General features: G+C 38.2%; 1 protein-coding gene across 6 annotated transcripts in view; it reads right to left on the bottom strand.

The window, feature by feature from the left end:
- The window catches only part of oxr1a (oxidation resistance 1a), a 427,940-nt gene that overhangs the window by 66,882 nt on the left and 335,692 nt on the right, over positions 1-25,366 (bottom strand). For all 6 annotated transcript variants that reach the window (XM_061916496.1, XM_061916499.1, XM_061916500.1 and 3 more), the window contains 2 exons: positions 19,429-19,511; positions 7,324-7,431 (listed from right to left, as the gene is read on the bottom strand). In XM_061916496.1, coding sequence (XP_061772480.1) covers positions 7,324-7,431; positions 19,429-19,511 — 191 coding nt within the window. The remainder of the gene's footprint in view (positions 1-7,323; positions 7,432-19,428; positions 19,512-25,366) is intronic.

Here is a 25,366-nt window from a genome sequence, read left to right as displayed (position 1 = left end):
ACATGTGCATCTATAAACAGTGCCTGACTACTGTATATGTATTACAAGTTAGTAATCAGTACGAACAAATCTGAAGTTAAATAGATAAACTGGAATGTGTCAACACAGCTCGTACACTTCTAAATGTGCGATTAATATTAGTTGAAAAGGGAAGTGTAAATATAAAAAAAAAGATTCAACAAATAACGAGAAACCAAGCAAAACGAAAAAGTGTGTATAGGATTTAATATACTGTACATGGCATACTAATAAAAGTGCACACAAAATGTGCCTCCCAATTGACACTAACATCCGATTTCAGGGCTAAATAGAGAAGAAAAAAAGACAGCTGCATCTAAAACTAACGCTGCCAATTTACAAAAGAACTCAGGCTCAGACTCAGATTTGACAGCCGACTTTCTCCATCGCTCAGCGAGCTTCGCCGGCCAGGGCAGCAGTATTACCTTGCCATGGCATATTTGATATTAGGGATGGGCAATATGGCCTACAATCTATACCACGATATATATTGCAGCCTTCTGAGACAACTATATATCCATCATGATATGATGTAAATGATAAAAACAAGCCACAAAAGACTCCTCATTTGGCTGCTGATGTACACGGTAACATATTGCGTAATTTATAGTTGTATTATTTTCTAAAAACTAATATTAATCTACTAGCTAATTCATTATTAATATATGCATACTTTCTGTTGAAACAAGGTTCTAGCTACACTTCTGTTAAAATGTTTTAAGCACTTATTATTATTATTATTTTGGGCGATACTACAAATGTGGGTATTAACCCAATTCCAAGTAGTTACAGGACAGTATCGGCCATATCAATACAGTTACTGATATCATTTTTAAAGTCATTGAATGATTGAAGTTTTGATTACAATTACAATCAGACAAAAACACAAGATAACAATGTAACAACATCATTTAAATATTTGAATTATGTTTTACTATTGGCTCTGATTTAAATCCTTTGGATTTCGCCCTTAAGCCCTACCTTGTCCAGCGACTTATTTTCTAAGTTGGTAAACAATGACAAACCTCTCAAAATATTTTTTTGATAATAAAAAATATCGATGCACAATGCAACTACTGTAGTAGCATCGCCAATATACTGATACTATACTTGCTATCGTTACTGTTGATATTTGTATCAATCTGTCGGCCTTTGTTTACATACAAGAGCTCTAGCTTGCGGTTAGCATATCTTCTTTAGGTGTGTTGTATAGCATGTTTAGCTATTTCTCGTACTCAAGGGATAATTGATATTTGTAAAAAAAAACAACAGTTTTTTGGCACCATGATGGAGATAATTACTAACTTGAAAGTGGCTTTGCACTGTGGAGGGACACTAGCTGCTAGCGAGGTGCCCTGAGGAAGCATTCGTTTGCGGAAGACACAGCTAAAATTTTAATCAGCATGGTGTAACGGAGAACGGTATATTGCAAAACCGTGGTAAAATCCCGGTTAATAATACTGTTTACATTTTTAATGCCCAAAAAACTGTCTTTTAATAATGCATTTTCGGAACTTTCTGGAAACAGAGTCGCAGTACCGCCTGCACACTCGTGCTGTTTGGCTTTAAAAAACATTGCGGCAACTACACGACCTTGCTTTGGAAATTTTCCCTCGTAAACTAAATTGATCGCTTTGTTTCAATTAATTTCACTCGCTTCCACTTCTGTGGAGTCTTGGCGTGTGGACAATATTGAAGACAGACACATGTGCACCACACTAAAATGTACATCGGGGAAGACAAATATTTGATGTTGCAGTTTCATTTTGAAAGTGCAACACAGCCACACAAAAATGTACATCGGGGAAGAAACATATTTGACGTTGCAGTTTCATTTTAAAAGTGCAACATAACATCCTTCACTCAGTTGCTGTGACTGAGAGCAACCATGCAGCAGGCGATATGTAGGAAAGTTGCCACAACTTCTTTATAAAGTCTTTCCATTTTTTCACAGGGATGGTTACTTATTATTTGTTTAACTGCTAACTTTGTTGGCGTTCCAATAACATCAATACCCACTAAAATGTTTTGCCATCTCATCAAATGGGCTGAGTTGTCAGTAAGGCACCAAGAGTGTGTATGTCACACCTATGGATCATGTTTTGCATTGTCATGTTATGTTTTTGATTTTGGACAATCAGTCACGTTTTGCACTTCCTGGTTTTGTTTGTTTCCATGCCAACCTCATTAGTTTTCACCTGTCACGTCCCTGTTCTCAGCTTCACCTGTTTTCACTAATCATCACAGCTATTTAAGTCACTCTTTTTCTTGTCTTCGTCCTGGGATCTTCACACCAACTTTCATTCTCCATGCCCATGATCACCTGCCACGCACCTTGCTATTTTTGCCTCCTGGTTTTGTTGTCACAGTAAGTGTTTTGTTTTAGTTGTTTATAGTCATGCCATCGTGCTGTTTCTGTTCTTAGTTCATTCATGCCAATCGAGCAAGTGTTTTTGTTTCCTGTTTATATTTTGTAGCCAAGTTTTATACCTCCTTATGAGCGCCCTTAGTTTGTTTATTTTTGTATTTAGAATCCCTAATAAAACATCATGTACCTTAATTCACGCCTGGCTCGTCCTGTAATCCCTCTGCGTCGAAGGAGCACACACAATCGAAGTCCAAGCCTGACAGTGTATTAGATTTGTGAGGTATCACACTGTTTTTTTTTTGTTGGCCCAACTGTTGCACTCAACCACATGGTGTTGTTGAAGAACTAAGCTTGTTAATTTGACTTTACCTTTATTGGCCGAACTGCTTTGTGTTTCATATTGATATCAAAAAGTAAACATGTTTTTTTACATTAATTGTGGGTTTTTTCCATTTCACAATGTTAATACTTTAAAAACTACTCATGTGACATAGCATTTTGTTAATGTTTTATGATGTAAAGTCAATTCCTATACGCCATATTTCTGCTTCAACTCTTAATGGAAATGTCCCGATACATGTAAATGCACCTAAATGAAAAAAATGCCTATCTCTATCAAAATGTACAAATAAATATAAAAGCATCATGTAATGAGAAAAAGCTGACAAGTTGATACTTTCGATGAACAAAAAAAAAAACATTTGTCTTCAACTATATGGATAACGTTTATCTAAAGCCTATTTATTAGACATTACAAATTACATGAAGGCGTCGCATTCACACCCCAACACTGTTTGACCTAACATAATGAATAATCGTGATTTCAATATTGATTAAAAAAAGGTTGATTTTTATTTTGCCCAAATCCTGCAGCTCTGTGTTATGACTAGATCTCATTCATGAACACTATTTTTATCTATATGGACAAAAAGTACAGTTATGTCTCATGGCCATCAGGTGCCATTTTGCAAAATTCTTACATTTGATCATATTTTATGTCCATAAGATTTGCACAATTTTCACATGCATTATTTATTTTTTATTATTTTGTTTTTGCCATATTTCTTTGTTTATATTGCTTTAGTTGCTTTCATATGCACTTTCAATTTCTACTTGAGGTATATGAAACGGTGTTTTTATCAACAACAATGTTTATTCCACAAAGGAAATAATTTTGAATGTGTGAGGTTTAAAAAAAACAAAACAAAAAAAACTTGGTATAAGTACTTTTTAAAATTGTTTTGCACATTTAAAAATTCCTCGTTAATAATGATAACCATGATAATTTTGGTCACAATAACCGTGATAAAGAATGTTTATACTGTGTAATCTGTAAGCATGCATTATCCCAATTAAACAATAGTGTTAAATGCTCTATCATTGGCCATATGTATATAATTTGCAGTGCATCCGGAAAGTATTAACAGCACTTCACTTTTTATACATTTTGTTAAGTTACAGCCTTATTCTAAAATGGAGTAAAATCATTTTTGCTCTCAAAATTATACAGACAATATCCCATAATGACAATATGAAAATGTTTTTTTTTTATGTTTGCAAACGTATTAGAAATAAATAAAAAAAAAACATGTACATAAGTATTCACAGCCTTTCCCCAATACTTTATTGATGCACCTTTGGCAGCAATTACAGCCTCAAGTCATTTTGAATATGATGCCACAAGTTTGGTACACCTATCTTTGGGCAGTTTTGCCTATTCCTCTTCTTAGCACATCTCAAGCTCCATTGAGTTGGATGGGAAGCGTTGGTTTTCATCCAGGTGGTCTCTTTACATTGCTGCATTCATATTTCCATCTACTCTGACTAGTCTCCTAGTTCCTGCTGCTGAAAACCATCCCCACAGCATGATGCTTCCACCACCATGTTTTACTGTAGGGATGGTATTGGCCTGGTGATGAAGGGTGCCTGGTTTCCTCCAAACATGACGCCTGGCATGCACGCTTAAGAGTACAATATTTGTCTCATCAGACCAGAGAATTTAGTTTCTCGTGTTCTGAGAGTCTTTTAGGTGCATTTGGGCAAACTTTTTACTAAGAAATTGATTCCGCCTGGCCACTATACCATATAGGCCTGATTGTTGGTTTGCTGCAGAGATGGTTTTCCTTCTGGAAGGTTCTCCTCTCTCCACGGAGGAAAGCTGTAGCTATGACAGAGCGACCCATCACATTTTTGGTCACCTCCTTGACTAGACGAAAATGAATGCAGCAATGTACGGAGAAATTCTGGATGAAAAGCAATGCTTCCCATCCAACCTGATGGAGCTTGACAGGTGTTGCAAAGAGGAATGGGCAATGAGGAATGCCCAAAGATAGGTTTGCCATGCTTGTGGCATCGTATTCAAAAAGACTTAAAGCTATAATTGCTGCCAAAGACGCATAAACAAAGCACTGAGCAAATTATGTGATCACTTATGTTCCTGAGATTTTTAATTTTTAATAAATTTGTCAATTTAGAAACAAAAAACTTTTCTTATTGTCATTATGAGGTAATATTTGTAGAATTTTGAGAACAAAATTTTATATATTCCATTTTGGAATAAGACTGTAACAAAAAAATGTGGAAAAGGTGAAGCGCTGTGTATACTTCCTGGATGTTTGTATATCCTCTATATCGGTGGTTCGCAACCTTTTTCAGGGATGTACCCGCTGTGAACAATTTTTAATTCAAGTACCCCCTAATCAGAGCAAAGCATTTTTGGTTGAAAAAAAGAGATGAAGTAAAATACAGCCCTATGTCATCAGTTTCTGATTTATTAAATTGTATAACAGTGCAAAATATTGCTCATTTGTAGTGTTTTTTTCTTGAACTATTTGGAAAAAAAGATATAAAATAACTAAAAACTTGTTGAAAAATAAACCAGTTATTCAATTATAAATAAAGATTTCTACACATAGAAGTAATCATCAACTTAAAGTGCCTTCTTTGGAGATTGTAATAGAGATCCATCTGGATTCATGAACTTAATTCCAAACATTTCTTTACAAAAAAATAAATGTTTAACACCAATATTTATGGAACATGTCCACAAAAAAATCTAGCTGTCAACACTGAATATTGCATTGTTGCATTTCTTTTCACAGTTTATGAATTTACTTTCATATTTTGTTGAAGTATTTTTCAATAAATATATTCATAAAGGATTTTTAAATTGTTGCTATTTTTAGAATATTTAAAACAAATCTCACGTACCCCTTGACATACCTTCAAGTACCCCCATTTGAGAACCACTGCTCTATATCACGCAAGCTTATGATAAATCAATTGACTTTTCTTTTGACTTGTCCTTTATTATGTGTATGAGTGTATTGTGTGGTGATCATGCATGCCACTTTTTTTTATCTGATGGATTATTTTTTCTCTTTAATTGCATGAAAACATTCCTCATTGTACTGTTTGGGTATGAGAAAGGGAACTATATACTATTGGCTAACACAGGGAAAGTTCTGCTAATCTGGCTTCCTTCTTTTTTATATTGTCATTTACTAGTTGTATACTATGAATAGGCAAAGATGCACAAAATAAGGCATGTTATATTGTGAATAGCTTCAATATGTAGCGTGCACCCGGACTACTTTACTAGTCACAAAAAAATGATGGGCTAAAGGTGAGTGAAAAGTGTGAATTGAGTAGGAATTAGGGCTGGGCAATATATTGAATATACTCGATATATCGCAGGTTTGCAGTATAGAAAATGACTATATCGTGATATTCGAGTATATGTTCTCACACAGTTGCTTTGCCTGCGGGCATTACACTACAGGCTCTTCTCACTCTTTCTTGTCTCTCCTTCTCACAGATCTTTCTGGTTTCTCCTCACAGAAACGTAAAAAAGTGCACCTTCTTACATACGTCACATACTGTCGCACGTGCAATGTCATACGCAGAGAGGTGGCAGCTTGGGTAACGTTAGCTGTGATGCTAGCGGAGCGGTGCGAGTGGTAATACGAGAGAAAGAAGGTGCAAATCTGGTAACAAATTAAGGAATAATTAATTCCCGAGAAAAAACGCACGGGGTCCATCGTCTGGTGGTGGTTTGGCTTCAAGCGGCAAGATATTGAACAAGTATGCGGCAAAAGCGTTAGCACCACTGCTAATGTGTAGCATCATTTGAAAAGTCACCCGCTAGAGAATAGGGGGTGCTTGAAACTCTGCATGTCAACATCTCCGTTCGGTGCCACACCCACAAAATGCCCAAGCAACCATTTTTGCATAACACCATATGAAAATCATAGTCAAAAACAGGAGATAACGTCCGAAGTAACCTACCAAATAGAGAAGGACATACACTATTTGATTTCCTATTATTTTTAATTGACAGTTATTGAAATATCTTGTGTGACGTCATGCACAAAAGTGCACTTTATTTGTTTCTAACTATTGTAGTGGTGTTCTGTACAAAAAGTACACTTTAATTTAGAGTTGTTTTGATATGTCATTTAAGGGACATCATGCACGAAAGTGCACTAATAGCTTGTTTTTCTGACTATCTTGCACTTTCTGTTTTGAAATGACATCAATGTTTGTGCCACTGTTTAATAACTGTTTGAAAATACAGTTTTGGTATGTTGACTTAGTTGTGATTTCCCTCTCTGCATGAAAGTTTAAAATGAGCATATATATTAATGCAGTATGAACAATAAAGTTTTAATGTAGACACATAGAATCGTTATACTGGTGTGATTATATGCATCAAGTGTTAATTCAAAGCTAAGGCAAAATATCGAGATATATATTGTGTATCGTGACATGGCGTAAACATATCAAGATGTTAATAAAAGGCCATATCGCCCAGCCCTAGTAAGAAAATTATGAAATCGGGCAGTGAGTGAATGGCCGCGATCGCGATTCTGATGCGAGACAGTGATGAAGAGATGGTTCACGTTATATTTGTGAAGGCGTGCACGGCGTGTTCACACCTGGCCAGGCACAACTGCCCTGGAGAACAGCTTGTTCAGCTGAACCAGCTCGTTGGGTGTGGTGTCAAACTTCAGAGCAATGCTGTTCAATGTGTCCCGTAATTCCACCTGGACCAAGAGAAAGGACAAAAAAATCACATCACAACTTTTTTTTTTAGGGCATTTCCATAAAGATCTGAGATTGGAAAGCAAAATAAAAGACAATTATTACTTTGACAAAGGCTTGTTCTATTTTCATGCTTGTGTTTGCAAAGTTATGCAAATTGAGATTGTTGACCGGGAAAAAGGTTCTCATGGGATGCACAGCTACTGGCAAAAATATGAAGCGACATAAATGTCAGCAGCAATCTTGTGTTATGTTTTCAACCATAAGGCATCGTCAGTGATATTAAAAAAAAAACAACAAAACATTAGGGTTACAGAAGTATACATCCAAAAGCATTTACTTAAAATAATGTGTATTGTGTGTTTTATGTGCTGGATTTATGTGTGTCTTTCTGTGCTTACATGGACTCTATAGGTACAGCTTCCTCACACAATTCAAAAACATGTATTAGTAGTGTGTGTGTCAATCCCAGCAACACAATAGATTTATCAGCCTTCAAATACATGGTGCAGCCATTTATGATATGCCCTAATAAAACCAAATACTGTAAAAACAAAAATCTATGAAAATACATACAAAATGCATATAATAAGTCAAGGCTTGAAAAAAAAGTTACAGGATAGGTTGCCTTTGGAGAAGCAGCATCTCCCTTTTTGGTATCAGTGATTTGGACACGGTAGGTTAGTTGTGTTTATAGCGAGTATAGTATCACTGTAATTTATCTCAATTTAGTTATTAATCAGAGAGATCAGCTGTTTCACCCTGCAGAGTGACCCAGGTGCATTTACATGTCCCCACCAGTTAACAGGCAGATAGCAGAGAGGTGCTTGCCTGAACCAGTGAAGCTTCTAACATGCACAGTGGGAGGTTCTACTCTCCAAATGAGGATCAAAACCATGTCCGTGTGAGAAATATTGTATGAATTAAAAAAAAAATCTCAAGGGAAAGAAACCATCAGAAGCAGATAGGCAGAGCAACGCATAATCAGAGCAGGTTACTGGCAATTTGTTTGTAACAGTCATGTACGTTAAGTGATTGAGTACGTGCATGGTGCATGGGAACTTCAACATAATTGTCATGACTGATTGTTGCCAGACATTTATTCTTGGACAAACACACAAACATACACTGTATAGTCGGTCACAGGACGATGGCTAACCAGAGGGGAACCACGAGAGACAAGCTGGAACATTAGTGACGCAGATTCATTGGACGGTCACACATGAAGTGGTTGGGGATCATGTCTACGGCCGTCCTAAGAGACACATTAAATTCAATATTGACACGGTGGAGAGGAGCACACATCCCAGTCAGAGGTCAGGAGCTCTTTTGGTTCCAATTTGGTTTCATATATTGAAGTACTCGATACTGGGTCTTTGCAGACGGAACACTTTTCTTGTCTACAGTACACATTTTATATGAGGATTTGGGAGACGATAACTTATGAGTGGGGTTAAATAAACTAAAAATGGTTCCAATCATATCAAGAAGCATGATATGAGAAAAAACATATAAGATAAGTTTAGTAGAAAAACAATGTATTTTTCCATAGATTGAGCCAAATAGAATAATTATAAGGAACCTATGACAAATTTAATCTTTTCGTTGTTGTTATGTTGTTGAATATGAGTGTTGAAAGATGCCCAAGCTTAAAATAATAATGTTCTTGCATTGCTTGCACATGGTTTTGGATGACTCTGTTTGCGGGCGTTTTGTAGTCTGGCTACGTCAACACGTCAGTAGACAATGAAGGGGTACAATTAGGCAAAACCAACTTTTCTTACCTGTTGGTACCTGTCTTTCTGTATTTGTGATCCCAACAATTTCAATTGAAACCACATAGGCATGGCCGAGATATTTATAAAACAAATTGGAGACTTCAGTGACATATTTTGCCTTGGTTACATCAGTGGATACCTCTATATATAGTAGTGGTGTACCAGATGAGATTTTTGTGAGTCTGTAATTTTTTATCCATTTCAGTCCAAAGGTTTCTTATTTCTCTATATCCTCTTGTTGTGGGACAGACTGGCTCGTACATTCACATGCATCCTTCACTGTAGCGTATAGTTCTAACTTGTATCTGTCAGTAGACTCCAAATGGAAGCACTTAAAACAACAACATGGCTGACGACAAGAAGACAGTCCGACAAGGGCTTGGATTGGAGGTGGGTTTCAACTAGGCCTGGGCGATATATTGATATATAGGATATATCGCGGGTTTGTCTCTGTGCGATATAGAAAATGACTATCGTAATATTCGAGTATACGTTCTCACGCAGGCAGGCATACACTTCAGGCTCTCCTCACTCTTTCCTGTGTCTCCTTCTCGCAGACAAACAGGCGCACATTCTTACAAACGTCACAAACTGTCACGTCACACGTCACATACACGCCCTCGCAGAGCAGAGCGGATAGTGGCGTGGCTAATGATAGCTGCTAACGAAGCCGTACGAGAGAAAGATGGTGCGGATCTGGTAACAAATGAAGGAATGTCGAACAGACAACCGTAATTTGTCAAGTGTGGGGGGAAAAAGCGTTGCTATAAAAAGTAGCATTACTGCTAATATGTAGCATCATTTGTAAAGTCACTCGCTAGAGTATGAAGAGAATTTCATAACCTTACTAACATACCACATAGTGAAGGACGAATACTATTTGATTTCCTATTATGGAGCTCATTTTTAATTGACACTTAAAATGTCTCTGACAATCTTGCAATTTATGTTTCGGAAATGACTTGAATGTTTGTGCCATTGCTTAATAACTTTGATAAATACTGTAGTTGTGATTTCCCTCTCTGCATTAAAGTTTAAAAGTAGCATACATTACGCCTATACTGGCTCGCCTGCATGGGCTTCCTGTGCACTTAAGATGTGACTTTAAGGTGCCCACATATGCGGTCCTCTCCAAGGTTTCTCATAGTCATCATTGTCACCGACGTCCCAGTGGGTGTGAATTTTCCTTGCCCTTATGTGGGCTCTACCGCGGATGTTGTTGTGGTTTGTGCGGCCCTTTGAGACACTAGTGATTTAGGGCTATATAAATAATCATAGATTGATTGATTGATATTAATGCAGTATGAAGAAGAATGTTTTAATGTATACACATAGAATCCTCATACTGCTGTGATTATATGCATCAAGTGTTCATTCAAGGCCAAGGCAAAATATCGTAATATATATCGTATATCGCGATATGGCCTAAAAATATTGCAATATTAAAAAAAGGCAATACCGCCCAGCCCTAGTTTCAACAACTAATTTAAGACCGTTGACAAAGTGGCGTATTTCGAAGAGACAGTCAGAAAGCGGTTCGAAAATAGTCCGTAAAACAACATCGATGAACATTTTTGACAAAAGCATCACCATTAGATGGTTTTTAGATCACAAGAAAGTGTTTTAAATGTAGAAAAAAATATATATACAATATGACCCTTTTAAAGTAAAGCTCTCAGCCAGAGGTGGAGGAGCTCCTCCCCTTTTGCCTCAGGCTATGAGAAAAAACACAAAAAAGGTAGAATAAAGTATTATTTTAATCTAATCTTGCATGCACATAACACAGACATGTTTGATAAAAGCAGCTTTTTTATGCAGAATCTAAATCGATCGGCGATTGTACAGGTAAATCTATATAATGTTTACGAAGTTTATTTTCGACAGTGTGTGGGGAAAAAAATGCGCAGACGACTTTAAGACATACATTTAAAGAATGTACATTTTAAAAAGATAACTGAAAATACTTTTGGAGATGGTGGGACGTGGTTCAATTTTCAACCTCGGAAGGCCTCCAAAATCAAACATCTTGCAGACAGACTCGAAAACGAGTTTTAAAAGTGACTGTGGAGCAAAATGTACACAAAATGTACATAAAAGCATATCCTTTACCTATTATTAAGACCACAAGGAAGTGTTTTACATGTAGATTAAAATAATAATAATTCCGCTTTGAGTTGCATGAATAGACTTTTTATTTAACTGCTCAATGCAGCATCTTGCAATCAAAAATGTGTATTCCCCCTATATATTAAATCAATTTAAATATTGATTGGCAACAATATTTGTGTGTGAATGTGAGTGTGAATGTTGTCTGTCTATCTGTGTTGGCCCTGCGATGAGGTGGCCACTTGTCCAGGGTGCACCCCGCCTTCCGCCCGATTGTAGCTGAGATAGGCACCAGGGCCCTCCGCGACCTCATAGGGAATAAGCAGTAGAAAATGAATGGATGGAAATAAATGAATTTGAAGGAAAGGGTGCAGTGAGAAATTGCCATGGCGCAACCATGTAATTATATTATGTCAAATAAGACAAATAACATGAAGCTAAGTAAAATAAACATTGACATTTATCTACACCCACATCCACCAAATTACATACTTAAAAATTATCAAAAGGAAATAGAACTTTTTGTGGATTTTGGAATATGTAGTAATAGAACATGTCTATGAAATAGTGACACAAACAGCAAATAAAGATCACATCTGTGCACTTGGAAAAAAAACTAAAAATTTGGGGTTTTCTTTTAAAGGACGAACGTGTCTTTTAGTGAGGTTAATAAAGGGCTCACGATCAGCAGGGTGCCTACAGTGTCCAATTGTTTCATCGAGGCAGCTTCAACACAGCATCGATTCCATCCTCCCTCGGCACTATTTGCTTCCGGCTCATCCATGAACTGTTTATTTTTAGCTTTACTGCTTCTTTGTGCACAGCACAAGACTAATGCAAACCTAAGTTAACCCTTAAAGGACATTTAAAATTGGTTTACCAGTATATTGTTTCAAACAATTCTCTGGTGTCCGGTCAAGTCATAATGGGGAGGTAAAAAATCAATAGTTGGGGCAATTAGTATTTCCATTTTCCTTTGGCTTTAGAAGCAAAGGCTTGACATATTCACAACCAAACTGGCTGCATAGCTTATATGATAGCAAATGTGACATGGATGTAGGGCTGGGCAATATATGGATATACTCGATATATCGCGGGTTTGTCTCTGTGTGATACAGAAAATTACTATATCATGATATTAGAGTATACGTTCTCACACAGTTGCTTGTAGCTGCGGGCATTACACTGCATTCGTTTCCCACTCTTTCTTGTCTCTCCTTCTCACAGAGACTTAAACAAGCGCACCTTCTTACACAGGTCACGTGTGCAATGACACATACTCTTGCGGAGCAGAGAGGTAGCAACATGTTAACATGCACGGTGAGGTGCGGGTGGTAATACGAGAGAGAGAAGCTGCGAATCTGGTAACAAATGGAGGAAGAATTAATTACCGAGAAAAATAGCACAGGATCCATCGTCCAGCGGTGGTTTAGCTTCAAGCGGGAATATGTTCGATATTTATGCGGCAAAAGCGTTGCTACAAAAAGTAGCAGCACTGCTAATGTAGCATCATTTGAAAAGTCACCCGCTAGGGAATGAAGAGTGCTTGAAATTCTGCATGTCAACATCTGCGGCCGGTGCCACACCAACAAAAAGCCGAAGCAAATATTACTAGATCAACACCGTATGAAAAAAAAAAAAGGCAACAACATGAGAGAACGTCCACAGGAACCTATTATGCAGCTCATTTTTATGTGACAGTTATTGAAATATCTTGTGTGACATGATCCACAAAAGTGCACTTTATTTGTTTTAAACTATTGTAGTGGCGTTCTGTACAAAAAGTGCACTTTAATTTAGTGTTGTTTTGATATGTCATCTTGGTGACACCATTCACAAAAGTGCACTTGTTTTAAAATGTCTGACAAGCTTGCACTTTCTGTTTTGGAAATGACATGAATGTTTGTGTCACTGCTTAATAACTGTTAAATAAATACAGTTTTGGTCAATTGACATAGTTGTGATTTCCCTCTCTGCATGAACGTTTAAAATGAGCATCTATTAATGCAGTATGAACAAGAATGTTTTAATGTAGACACATAGAATCATCATATTGCTGTGATTATATGCATCAAGTGTTCATTCAGGGCTAAGGCAAAATATCGAGATATGTATCGTGACATGGGATGAAAATATCGAGATATTAATAAAAGGCCATATCACCCAGCCCTACATACATGGATGGTATCGCAACAAAACTTAAAGATTGAGCCCCTGATTGCACTTTAGCTATGCTAACTCGCTTATTAAGAGGGAAGGGTGATAAACATTGACACAGATCTGTTACTGACATAATAACAGAAGAGACTAGGACGGGGGCAAAAGCAGGCAATAACACATTCATGATCATAGCATTCAATGTCAGCAGGATCATACTGCATTTTTTTATATACTCTGGATCGATAATAGCTATTGTTAATCTAAAACCGGTAATGGATAATTAAACTTACTGCATGGTGCCATCTATTCCTCAGAAAGAAGGGTAGAGAAAGGTTGTGGAAGCCATCTTAAGAATGACTGACACTTAGCGAATGGTCACGTTACTTGAAGGTTAAGGAGATGGATTCAAAAAGGGCAGTTGGCTACTATGTCAAAGACTAATGGCTCAATTTAAGACTGTTGGCATCTGAGTAGAAACATTAAGTTGGAATATCAGAGCAAGGAGAGCAAGGGTAAAACCATAATCAACAATCAGTGAATCAAGCTTGAAATAAAACTAAATATAAAGTTTAATCACCCATAATGCTATATCTAAGCAGCGAGCTATTGCTCTTAATTTCATGATGGATGAATCCCAAGATTGGTGTGACAGTTGCCATGGTGACTTTGTCTTTACTGCCTGAATGGTGCAACTACACCCTTGCAGTTTACACGCAGGTCTACTTTTAGAGCCTCTATAAGTCACAACATTGTGTCATTTTCTTTTCAAGGGGATTCCTTCATGGATTTCTCCTTGTGTCAGATTAAAAGGCCTGTCTGAGCTTTGATAGTCCTCTAACTGAATTACCAGCACAAATGTAGGCACACAAAAAGAAAAAGCAATCAAATGACAGCAAAGAGACGATTTCCTTTGAAACGCAAACGTGTTTGTTTTTAAAACTACACTCAATTCTTCCTATCTGCAATCAAGTCATTAATTTCAGAAGCAGCCAGGCTGTGATTGCAGCATCCAGGCACATCAGGTCAAATCTGGTCCAACTTGTGTTTTCTTAAGAGCTACATGACACAATGATACTTTAAGCGACATACATTGCTCAAATGGACAGGACTCTCACTATTATATTAGATCCACTATGGACTGGACTCTCACAATATAATGCTAGATCCACTCGACGTCCATTGCACCGGTCGCCCAGGTGGGTTCTCATTGTTATCCAATTGGGTTGAGTTTTTTCTTGACCTGATGTTGGATCTGTTGTGGCTTGTGCAGCCCTTTGAGACACTCGTGATTTAGGGCTATAAAAGTAAACATTGATTGATTGGTTGATTGAAAGCAGGAAGTGTAATAACATCGTAAGGGATAGGCGCTATATCAAAGGAAAGCTAAAAAAAAACGGTACATCAGCTAAATATATTATTTTTTATTGAGTAAAATTTTAAATAAATAAGACTCCCTTTTTAGACCAGTTGATCTGCCGTTTCTTTTCTTTTTCTTCTATGTCCCACTCTCCCGTGTGGAGGGGGTCCGGTCCGATCCGGTGGCCATGTACTGCTCGCCTGTGTATCGGCTGGGGACATCTCTGCGCTGCTGGTCCGCCTACGCTTGGGATGGTTTCCTGCTGGCTCTGCTGTGAACGGGAATCTCGCTGCTGTGTCTTGGATCCTCTTGGGACTGGACTCTCGCGACTGTGTTGTATCCATTGTGGATTGAACTTTCACAGTATCATGTTAGATCCGCTCGACATCCATTGCTTTCCTCCTCTCTTAGGTTCTCATAGTCATCATTGTCCCTGACGTCCCACTGGGTCATTATTGTCACCAATGTCCCACTGGGTGTGAGTTTTCCTTGCCCTTATGTGGGCCTACCGAGGATGTCGTGGTGGTTTGTGCAGCCCTTTGAGACACTAGTGATTTAGGGCTATATAAGTAAACATTGATTGATTGATTGAGTAATAACAAAATAAAATGACAATATACTGATTGGTGCATACTTGTTGATAACTGTTGTTTCCCAAGCCCTATCATAGCAAATTAGCAGAAAAACACTCCTGAGAGGTCCTAAAATGGGGAAAAAATGGTCAACCTCCATCATTACCTTGCTGAAGAGATATGGGCAAATAAAATTGAAAAACAACATTTAGGCCAAAGCAATTTTTACTCACTATATAAAATGTTCATATCGTTTAATAACTCATTCATATATGAACTTGTTTTTTTTACACAAAATAGTCATCCAGCATCACTACACAAAATGTGTAAACCCTATATTTATTGAATTAAAAATATGGATGGAAATCTTGAAATTCAATGATTTGGTGCATTTGCAAACAGCTACAATTATGCACAAAGCAAACAATACCCAGCTACCCAAAATGTACAACCATTATTCTCAACGAAAGAGGAAAAATATGACCTTTGAGAAAAATATAATTTAAAACATTTGTATGCACGTACAACACATAACACCTTTAGTATGACAGTAAATGGAATTGAAATATGGAATGGATTAAGTCAAAGTACTAATATGATCCAGTTTACAAATCTGTTCACTTCAAACTCAAAGTGTTTACAAAGTACAAGGAATAAAAATCTTGAAACGTTTTTTTTTTTTTTATTGGAAAATTAGATCATCTTATTCATCATTAATTACAACCTTTTTAATTATTTATTGAAAACTTCACAATTTGTGAATTTATACTAATTTGATCTAATCTTATTTAATCTCCAATTTGGACAGGTTATGAGAAACTGAAAATATGTATCATATAGTAACTGTATGAACGTTCAAAATAAACTCAAACCATAAACCATACTCTAAGACACAAAGTTCATTTGCCACCATGGAGACAGGGATTGCGGACTTAGAAGTGGCTTTGCACTGTGGAGGGAATCTAGCCGCTAGCGTTGACACTACATTACATTAAAGAAAGGGTCATTCTATTGTCGCTGTCAATTTTGCTGGGCACAGCTAAAATGTCATCAACTTGCATTATCACAATACCACGATGTAACGATAGTATTAAAAGCCCTATCTTTATCACCTATATAATTTATTAAGTATATCGTTTATATGGCGCAAAAATCGTGCATCAAATTCCTTTTTTCTTTCAACTCATCCACATTTATCGGGTAGTCAAGGCACATTCAATTCTAGTCACATCCAACATCAAAGTCTGAAGCAGCTACAGTGGGGCCATAATGATGTAACATACACTTCCTTTCAGAGCTGCATTTAGTTTGACTTTGAGAGGCCGACCTCTCTGCCATACGATGGCTACAGTGAGAACCTCCCTTGGGTAGCTCACCTACGAGCTGCTCTTTGCCCTTCTTCTATCTGCATTTTTCTGTCTCCTCATCTATCTCCGTTGTTCTCAGAGACTTCAATCGCTGTTCAATTGGATGGCCGACCTCTCTGCCATACGATGGTTACAGTGAGAACCTCCCTTGGGTAGCTCACCTACGAGCTGCTCTTTGCCCTTCTTCTATCTGCATCTTTCTGTCTCCTCATCTATCTCCGTTGTTCCCACAGACTTCAATCGCTGTTCAATTGGATACAGGTCAGCCAATTGGTGGACGTGACTGAATGGACTGCCGTTATCAGTGTCCGGGCAGATGGGATGCAGTTATTCAGGTTATTTCTCAATAAGAAAAAGAAAAAGGGGAGAGAAAGAAGCCCATCTGTGAGGTAGATGTTGAGGGAGGGGAGGGAGATGGCATTGATAAGAAGGCATGGGAGGAAACCCACCATTTTCTTGTAGACGCTGGGAGATAGATTATAAAGTTATCTGCCGGAAAGCAAAATAGGGAAACGCAGCCGTCCAGCCTCTCGGCACAGGAGATGAGTTTAAGATAAAGGTGTACCTCAATCACTGTCACTACCGACCACGTGTCCCTCACAATGACGGCGAGGCGGTAAGGGACAAAGAGCCTCGGTTATGTCTTTTAACACTAACACTGGCCTCCGTCTTACTGCTGCATGTCAGGCTACAAGACAATTATTGGCAGTGCTCAATCCATCTATCACACTATCAGCAACCTGGTAAGGTTGTATTAAGGAAGGACGTGAAAATTAAGAGTGACATTGACGGCTGACATGAAAATGCTCAGATTAGGGCTGGGCGATATATCGATATACGATATAAATCGCGGGTTTGTCTATGTGCGCTAAAGAAAATGACTATATCGTAATATTCGAGTAGACGTTCTCACGCAGTTGTTTTTAGCTGCGGGCATTACACTACAGGCTCTACTTGCTCTTTCCTGTGTCTCTTTCTCACAGACAAGCAGGCGCACATTCTTACATACGTCACATAATGTCACGTCATACGTCACATACCTACACCCCCTCGCCCAACAGAGAGGTAGCAGCGTGGCTAACGTCAGCTGTGATGCTCGCGAGTTGTTGCGAGAGAAAGAAGGTGCAAATATCTTAACAAATGAAGGAAGAATTAATTCCCAAGAAAAACAGTACGGGGTCCATAGTCTGGCGGTGGTTCGGCTACAAGCGGGAAGATGTCGAATAGACAACTTTAATTTGTCATGTGTGGGGCACAAGCGTTGCTACCAAAAGTAGCATTACTGCTAATATGTAGCATCATTTGAAAAGTCACTTGCTAATAACTTTAATAAATACAGTTTTGGTAAATTGACTTAGTTGTGATTTCCTTCTCTGCATGACAGTTTAAAAGTAGCATATATTAGTGCAGTATGAACAAGAATGTTTTAATGTAGACACATAAAATCCCCATACTGCTGTGATTATATGTATCCAGTGTTCATTCAAGGCTAAGGCAAAATACCGAGAAATATATTGTATATCGCGATATGGCCTAAAATATCGCAGTATTAAAAAAAGGCAATATCGATCAGCCCTAGCTCAGATATATAAATAATTGTCTTACGCCAAATGTAACATTTAGTTTTATCACTAATAAGCCTGTATGTTTTTGTGCCACCCCTCATGAGGCCATGACATATTGATTTAGCAGCAACAATCTGCTGTACAATCCGTAGCAAGGTAAACATGGGCCTTGTCATTTAGAAGGTCTGGAATGACTGACAGGTTTGGGACGTGGTGCTTATGTAGCTTAGGTGTCGGAGACGGAAGAAGGCAGAAAATGCCCATTATTTCCTGTAGTCTGTACACCCAGAAACAATGAACAGAAGCAGAAAGAGCAGAGTTTGAGGAAATAAACCGGAGTAGACCATGCTTTAGCTCACTTCCTTCTTCAGCTGACTGTCATATAAAACAAGCAGAGCCACAGCATGCGACTCCTCACTGTTGCCACAGAGAGCGGTGAGGAAAATCTGTCTGACTGCAGCTGCATTTGAGGGTCATTTCAAGAACACAAGCCAAAACAGAGACAGGCTACATTTTTAGTGCAGACTTGTGGAACAAGAGACCCCACTACCAGCCCAACAACCCGGCCGGCGCCGCTTCACTCCTCTCCTAAACAACAGCTAAATCAATACAAATGACAACGCAGTTGGAAGGTCATTCATGAGCGGAGCGAACTGTGTGGTGGAATGCTGCCAATATGTGGCATGGAGAGAATGGAAAAACAAATGTCTTATCATTGTTCCTACATGTGTGCTATTTTATTATCTAGAGAAACATACAGAATTATCAAAAATCACCTTCTATATCAGCGAGCAACATGGAGCTGATGAACACAGTTGCTTCTCATGCTTTAAAAAAACAGCAACCAAAATAGTCTCAGCATCAGGTACACGTGCAGCACTGGCTAAAGACTAAAATTGCTTCTCACCTACACTAATGAGCTAGCGAGCATGGTTAGACACGGTGCAACACACAAACATCCGCTACGTAGCTAGTCAGAGCAACACAACCACCGGCAGCAGACGTACACAGAGAGCAGCAGCAAGGAAGCTGAAGACGGTCAAATACACTTGAAAGAGGCATTACACGGAGTTTTCTTTGTGTGGTATACTCACAGAGTATTCGATGGTCCCTTTGGGTCTCTGGAACGACATGCGCCTCCCATCCTTCTTCTCTGGGGTCTTCTTTTGGCCAGTATCTGTAAGCAAGCGAGGCAAAGTACGCATTACATTCATGTTCCTCTCTCTCCAGCTTGTCACAAGCTGCCGTTTCCCAGCCCCGTGGGTAGACAGCTCATTCGTCAACAGTGAGCTCGCCAGCCAGAGATGTGAGCTGTGAGCTGTGAGCGCCGGACAGCTTTCTCTCCCTCTCTCTCTTTGCTTCTAGCTCGACTTCTACGCTCCTGCTCTTGCACGCTCTCTCACGCTGTCCTCTGCCTCTCTGTGTTCTCTGCCTAGATCACCATGTAGAGCAATGACATCTGTTGAAAACAGTTCACCTTGCTTTCCTCCCACTGCTGCCTCTGCCAAACCTGCACACCATTAGGGCATCTGAATGCTGATAGGACTGACAAGGGACAAAGACGTTGGGAAGTGATAATACTCAAGACAAATATGAGGAGGGAGGATTGTAGGATGGATGATTACGAGGGAAGGATTCCGTTCTGCTTCTTGTTTGGGTAAGAAAGCAAGAGGCTTTTAGTAGAAATGAGGGCTATTATATTTACTTAAAATGGTTGTTTTTTTAGGAATTTGTAAGAGGGATCCTCAAACGGAAATATTAAGATTGAAAAAAAAGTAAGATAAAAGTAACTAAGATTGGGACTGATAAAGCATGAACATATAAGCTTAAAATGGTACAGTATGTTGACTTTGTGATGTTTTTTCACATCCTTAACTTCCTCTATGTGGTGACAATACTTCATGTGTAATGGACCAATGAACATGCACATACTGTAATGTAATGTACCAATGTTGGCTGCTTCGTGCAGATCAAACTACATAGTGTCATACCACCTTCATTCACAATCACAGACCATTTGTTTTAATACACAAACCAAAAACATAATTTCTTGACCTGACTATTAATAATAAAAGGCATAACTCCAGAATTGGGCAGATTGCTTCATCCATCCATCCATTTCTACCGCTTATTCCCTTTCGGGGTTGCGGGGGGCGCTGGCGCCTATCTCAGCTACAATCGGGCGGAAGGCGGGGTACACCCTGGACAAGTCGCCACCTCATCGCAGGGCCAACACAGATAGACAGACAACATTCACACACTAGGGCCAATTTAGTGTTGCCAATCAACCTATCCCCAGGTGCATGTCTTTGGAAGTGGGAGGAAGCTGGAGTACCCGGAGGGAACCCACGCATTCACGGGGAGAACATGCAAACTCCACATGCTTGTCCAAAATACAAAAAAAGCAAAACAAAGCATTGAAACCATGAGTTGTGTACTAATATGCAGGATGGCTACCATTAAAAGCTGAGAATGGCATACCTGAAGATTTATTGCTCCTCGCTATTTCTGTAACTGAACCCATTGATTGCTATATTATTTAGACTATTACCGATAAGCACTTAAGCAGATAGAAAATCGTAAAAGTAATCGTAAAACATTCAACATAAAACATAAGGCTATGGCAGTGAAGATGTAAATGTATGTTCCTAAATCACACATATAAACTTTTTAGGAAATAAATGTTTTCTTTCTTATATTAATTGACCGAGTGACCGAAGGCGGCTCGACTTACTATTTCATATTTTGTCGGTGGTGCACATGACGAATATAGTCCTCTAATTGTTTATTACTACCCAAAGGGCCTCTTAGAAAGCTCTGACTATGAGTCATATACCAACGTTGTTGCTATTTGTGGGGCTTAGGACAATCTCACAGAAAGTGAAAAACCCTGAAAATCAGAAATGCTTTAGGACAGTGTTTCTGAACCTTAGGGCTGAATTGTTAGGCCAAGAGAGCCTATTGTTGGGCTGACAAAAAATCTGTATTGGTCTCATCGGAACTCAGTTGTAACACACGTTTCTACCACTTGTGGCAGTAATGACAATATCAAATTAACAGAAGAAGTCTAAAGCGTAAGTCATAGAAAATGTTCTTAAGGGCAAAAATTATGACTAATGCAGTGAAGCTGTATTTTCATTTGCACTTTAATTTTATTGACAGTTTATTTCACAAACACATTATTATTATTTAATATTGATTTGGTTAGAATGTGTTTATTTTAGCACTGCATAATTAAATGTAATTGTATTTAATCAGTCTATTGAGTTCCTTCTCTTGCATTATATTTGATTAGTATTTAAGTTTGTAATTGGCCTGACCTAAGCCTTGATAGTAATCTTTATGATCAGTGCCGTAACTAGGATTTGACCAATACTGAGGTCAAGAATTGGTTGTCCAAGAGAACCTTTTAAAAAGGCTGAAATCAAGGGTATCTCAGTACCATATAAAAACAAAAGCTTTCATTGAGGTAGAACTATCACGTGTTATATTATTTAACATTTTTGACAATCAGCATGATTTTTTAACAGTATTTTTTTTAATTAATATGCTGAAGTTTAGTGTATTAAACAATTTTAACATAATTAAAACAAGTTTAAAAACCATACCAAAATTTCTACCGCAACCGGGATTCAAACCCAAGACCTTCTGCTTTGCAGAGCAAGTACTAAATTCCACACAGCCAACGGAAATGAAGGCAGAATATTTGTCTACATATTCTGATTAGTGTCAGAGCACGGCGTGGCCAGGAATATGTTTGGGGTAAAATTTTAAATGAAGCACCTTGTTATTCAAAAATTGTGCTTCTTCACGCAAAATAGACCCCCCCCCACTGATCGCAAAGCCCTATGCAGAGTGCCCGTTCTTCATTTAGGGTGGAGCGGCACCTGACTGACACGACAACGTTATCATACAGACAGTGTTTCACATTAATGTTATTCATGTGAAACAAACAGTTACGCCAGTCAAATAGTCATTGACAGTCCAAGTATAAAACCCAAAACCAGTGAAGTTGGCATGTTGTGTAATCGTAAATAAAAACAGAATACAATGATTTGCAAATTCTTTTCAACCTGTATTCAATTGAATAGACTGGAAAACTTTTGTTTATTTTTTGAAAATATTAGCTCATTTGGAATATGATGCCTGCAACATGTTTCAAAAAAGATGGCAAAAAAGACTAAGAGTTTAGGAATGCTTATCAAACACCCATTTGGAACATCTCACAGGTGAACAGACTAACTGGGAACAGGTGGGTGCCGTGGTTGAGTGTAAAAGCAGCTTTCATGAAATGCTCAGTCTTTCACAAACAAGGATTAGGCGAGGGTCACCATTTTGTAAACAAATGCGTTAGCAAATTGTTTAAGAACTATGTTTCTCAACGAGCTATTGCAAGGAATTTAGGGATTTCACCATCTACGGTCCGTAAACATCATCAAAAGGTTCAGAGAATCTGGAGAAATCACTGCACGTAAGCAGCAAGGCTGAAAACCAACATTGAATGCCTGTGACCTTCGATCCCCCGGGCAATACTGCATCAAGTAAAGGATATCACCACATGGGCTCAGGAACACTTCAAAAAACCACTGTCAGTAACTACAGTTTGTCGTTACATCTGTTAAAACTCTAAGATGCAAAGCTAAAGCCATTTATCAACAACACCCAGAAATGATTTGCTGGGCTTGAACTCATCTAAGATGGACTGATGCAAAGTGGAAAAGTGTTCTATGATCTGACGAATACGCATTTCAAATAGTTATAGTAAACTGTGTGGACATTGTTTCCTCCGGAACGAAGAGGAAAAGAACCATCCAGACTTTTATAGACACAAAGTTCAAATAGTTTTAGTAAACTGTGGACGTTGTTTCCTCCGGAACAAAGAGGAAAAGAACCATCCAGACTTTTATAGACACAAAGTTCAAAAGCCAGCATCTTTGATGGTATGGGGGTGTGTTAGTGCCCAACGCATGGGTAACTTTCACATCTGTAAAGGCACCATTACTGCTGAAAGGTACATACACGTTTTGGAGCAAGATATGTAGCCATTCAAGCAACCTTATCATGGACGCCCCCTGCTTATTTCAGCAAGACAATGCCAAGTCACGTGTTACAACAGCGTGGCTTCTTAGTAAAAGACTGCCGGTACTAGACTGGCCTGCCTGTAGTCCAGACCTGTCTCCCATTGAAAATGTGTGGCACAATAAGAAGCCTAAAATACCACAACAGAGACTCTGGACTGTTGAACAACTTAAGTTGTACATCAAGCACGAATGGGAAATAATTCCACCTTTAAAGCTCCAAAAATGGGTCTCGTCAGTTCCCAAACGTTTACTGAGTGTTGTTAAAAGGAAAGGACATGTAACACAGTGGTAAAAATGGCCCTGTGCCAATTCTTTTGCAATGTGTTAATACTGTTCAATTCTAAATTAATAATTATTTGCAAAAAAAAAAATTAAAAAATTGTCAGTTCAAACATTATATTGTCTTTACAGTATATTCAATTGAATATAAGTTTAAAAGGATTCGCAAATCATCGTATTCTGTTTTTATTTACCATTTACACAACAAGCCAACTTAACTGGTTTTGGGTTTTGTACTGAAAATGTGTTCTTTTACAACAAGAGCTCAATACAACAGTGGGGCAAATTTTTTACCCAACTGAATCACACAATAAGTCTCACTCAACAGACTCTAGTAGCCTGTGCAGTATATTATAAGACCACCTTTTAACTATTCCTCAATTCAAAAAACACAGCTTGTTTGTTTCTTGTGATACGTCGACACTCGGGGATTTTTTGGAATTTTGATTTTCAGTCAAGCAAGTTCTTGTCAATAGTGAAGTGTAGTGAATTCCAGCTATGATTTGTCTTCTGCAGGTATATATTGTTTCCCTCCCTCCAAAACCCTGATATATTGCTTGTCAGGCATTGAGAAGACAGAGGTGGAGGGACCAGAAATGCTTGCAGTAACAAGCTTGTGGTCTTGGCCAATCAAGAGAAAAGAATAGAAAACTTTGTTTTTCCTCTCAGCAGTATAGTGGAAAATAACAATTTGCTGCTCATCCAGGTAAAACACCAGTCACCACAACACTGGCTATTTCCCCCATAAAGAACATCTAACTTAGCTTGGTAATGGCCTCAATTACAATAACACAGGGTCAAGTGTAAGAGGAGCAAACAACAGTACGTGACTTGCACGGAAAATGAAAGGAGTGACTGTGTGTCAGGTAAACAAAAAAAGGCTACCAATATGTGCGCTTGCTCTGGCTTTGTAAAAAAAACTTACAAAAAGTATGTAGCATGTATTCATCTGATAAACATAACAGTGGAATCATTTATTAACCAATAATATTTGTTCTCTAATTGCAGTAATGTTAATTATCAATCTGCTAGAGATGAATCACTGTTGTTGCTAAATTTACAGTTCCTGCATTTTGTTCATAGCAATGACATACTGATTAAGTAGCCCGCACCCCAGCTGTTCTTATTAGAAGAAACCGGAACAGTTGGTTGGTAAGTCAAAAGCTCTCCGCCACAGGTACTGTAGTAGGAATGGTTAAGACTGACATGTTTCCAAGCTTCACTGTTTTCACATTTAACACACTTCCTTTTGGTCTAGATCAGGGGTGTCAAACTCAAATACAGAGTGGGGCAACATTTAAAACTGAACAAAGCAGCGGGCCAAGGTTGAACAAATGAACCTTTTAATAGGGACCCCAAAAAGTTTTGCATTGAATATTAAACAAGCAAGCTTTATATAACTTTATAGTGACATGCAAACTCGAGTTTCAAATAATAATATTAATTTTAAAAAATTCAATGGCGTATCAAATAAAATGTAAATAAAAATTGAATGCCTCTTTTCTATTTGCAGCCTTCTCAGGTAAATATCAAAATAAACTTTTTTCACAGGCTAAAAATAAATTTGAAAATAAAATAATAATGAACGAATCAGGCATTCAAGTCTTGAAGTAGCAAGAGAAAGTGCACAAATAAAACGTTAATTATTGCTCAGTTTGCTTAGTTGATTTGC

Source organism: Nerophis ophidion, linkage group LG11 (assembly GCF_033978795.1).
Source record: "Nerophis ophidion isolate RoL-2023_Sa linkage group LG11, RoL_Noph_v1.0, whole genome shotgun sequence".
Taxonomy (NCBI): domain Eukaryota; kingdom Metazoa; phylum Chordata; class Actinopteri; order Syngnathiformes; family Syngnathidae; genus Nerophis; species Nerophis ophidion.
This window is presented reverse-complemented; position numbering and strand designations above follow the sequence as displayed.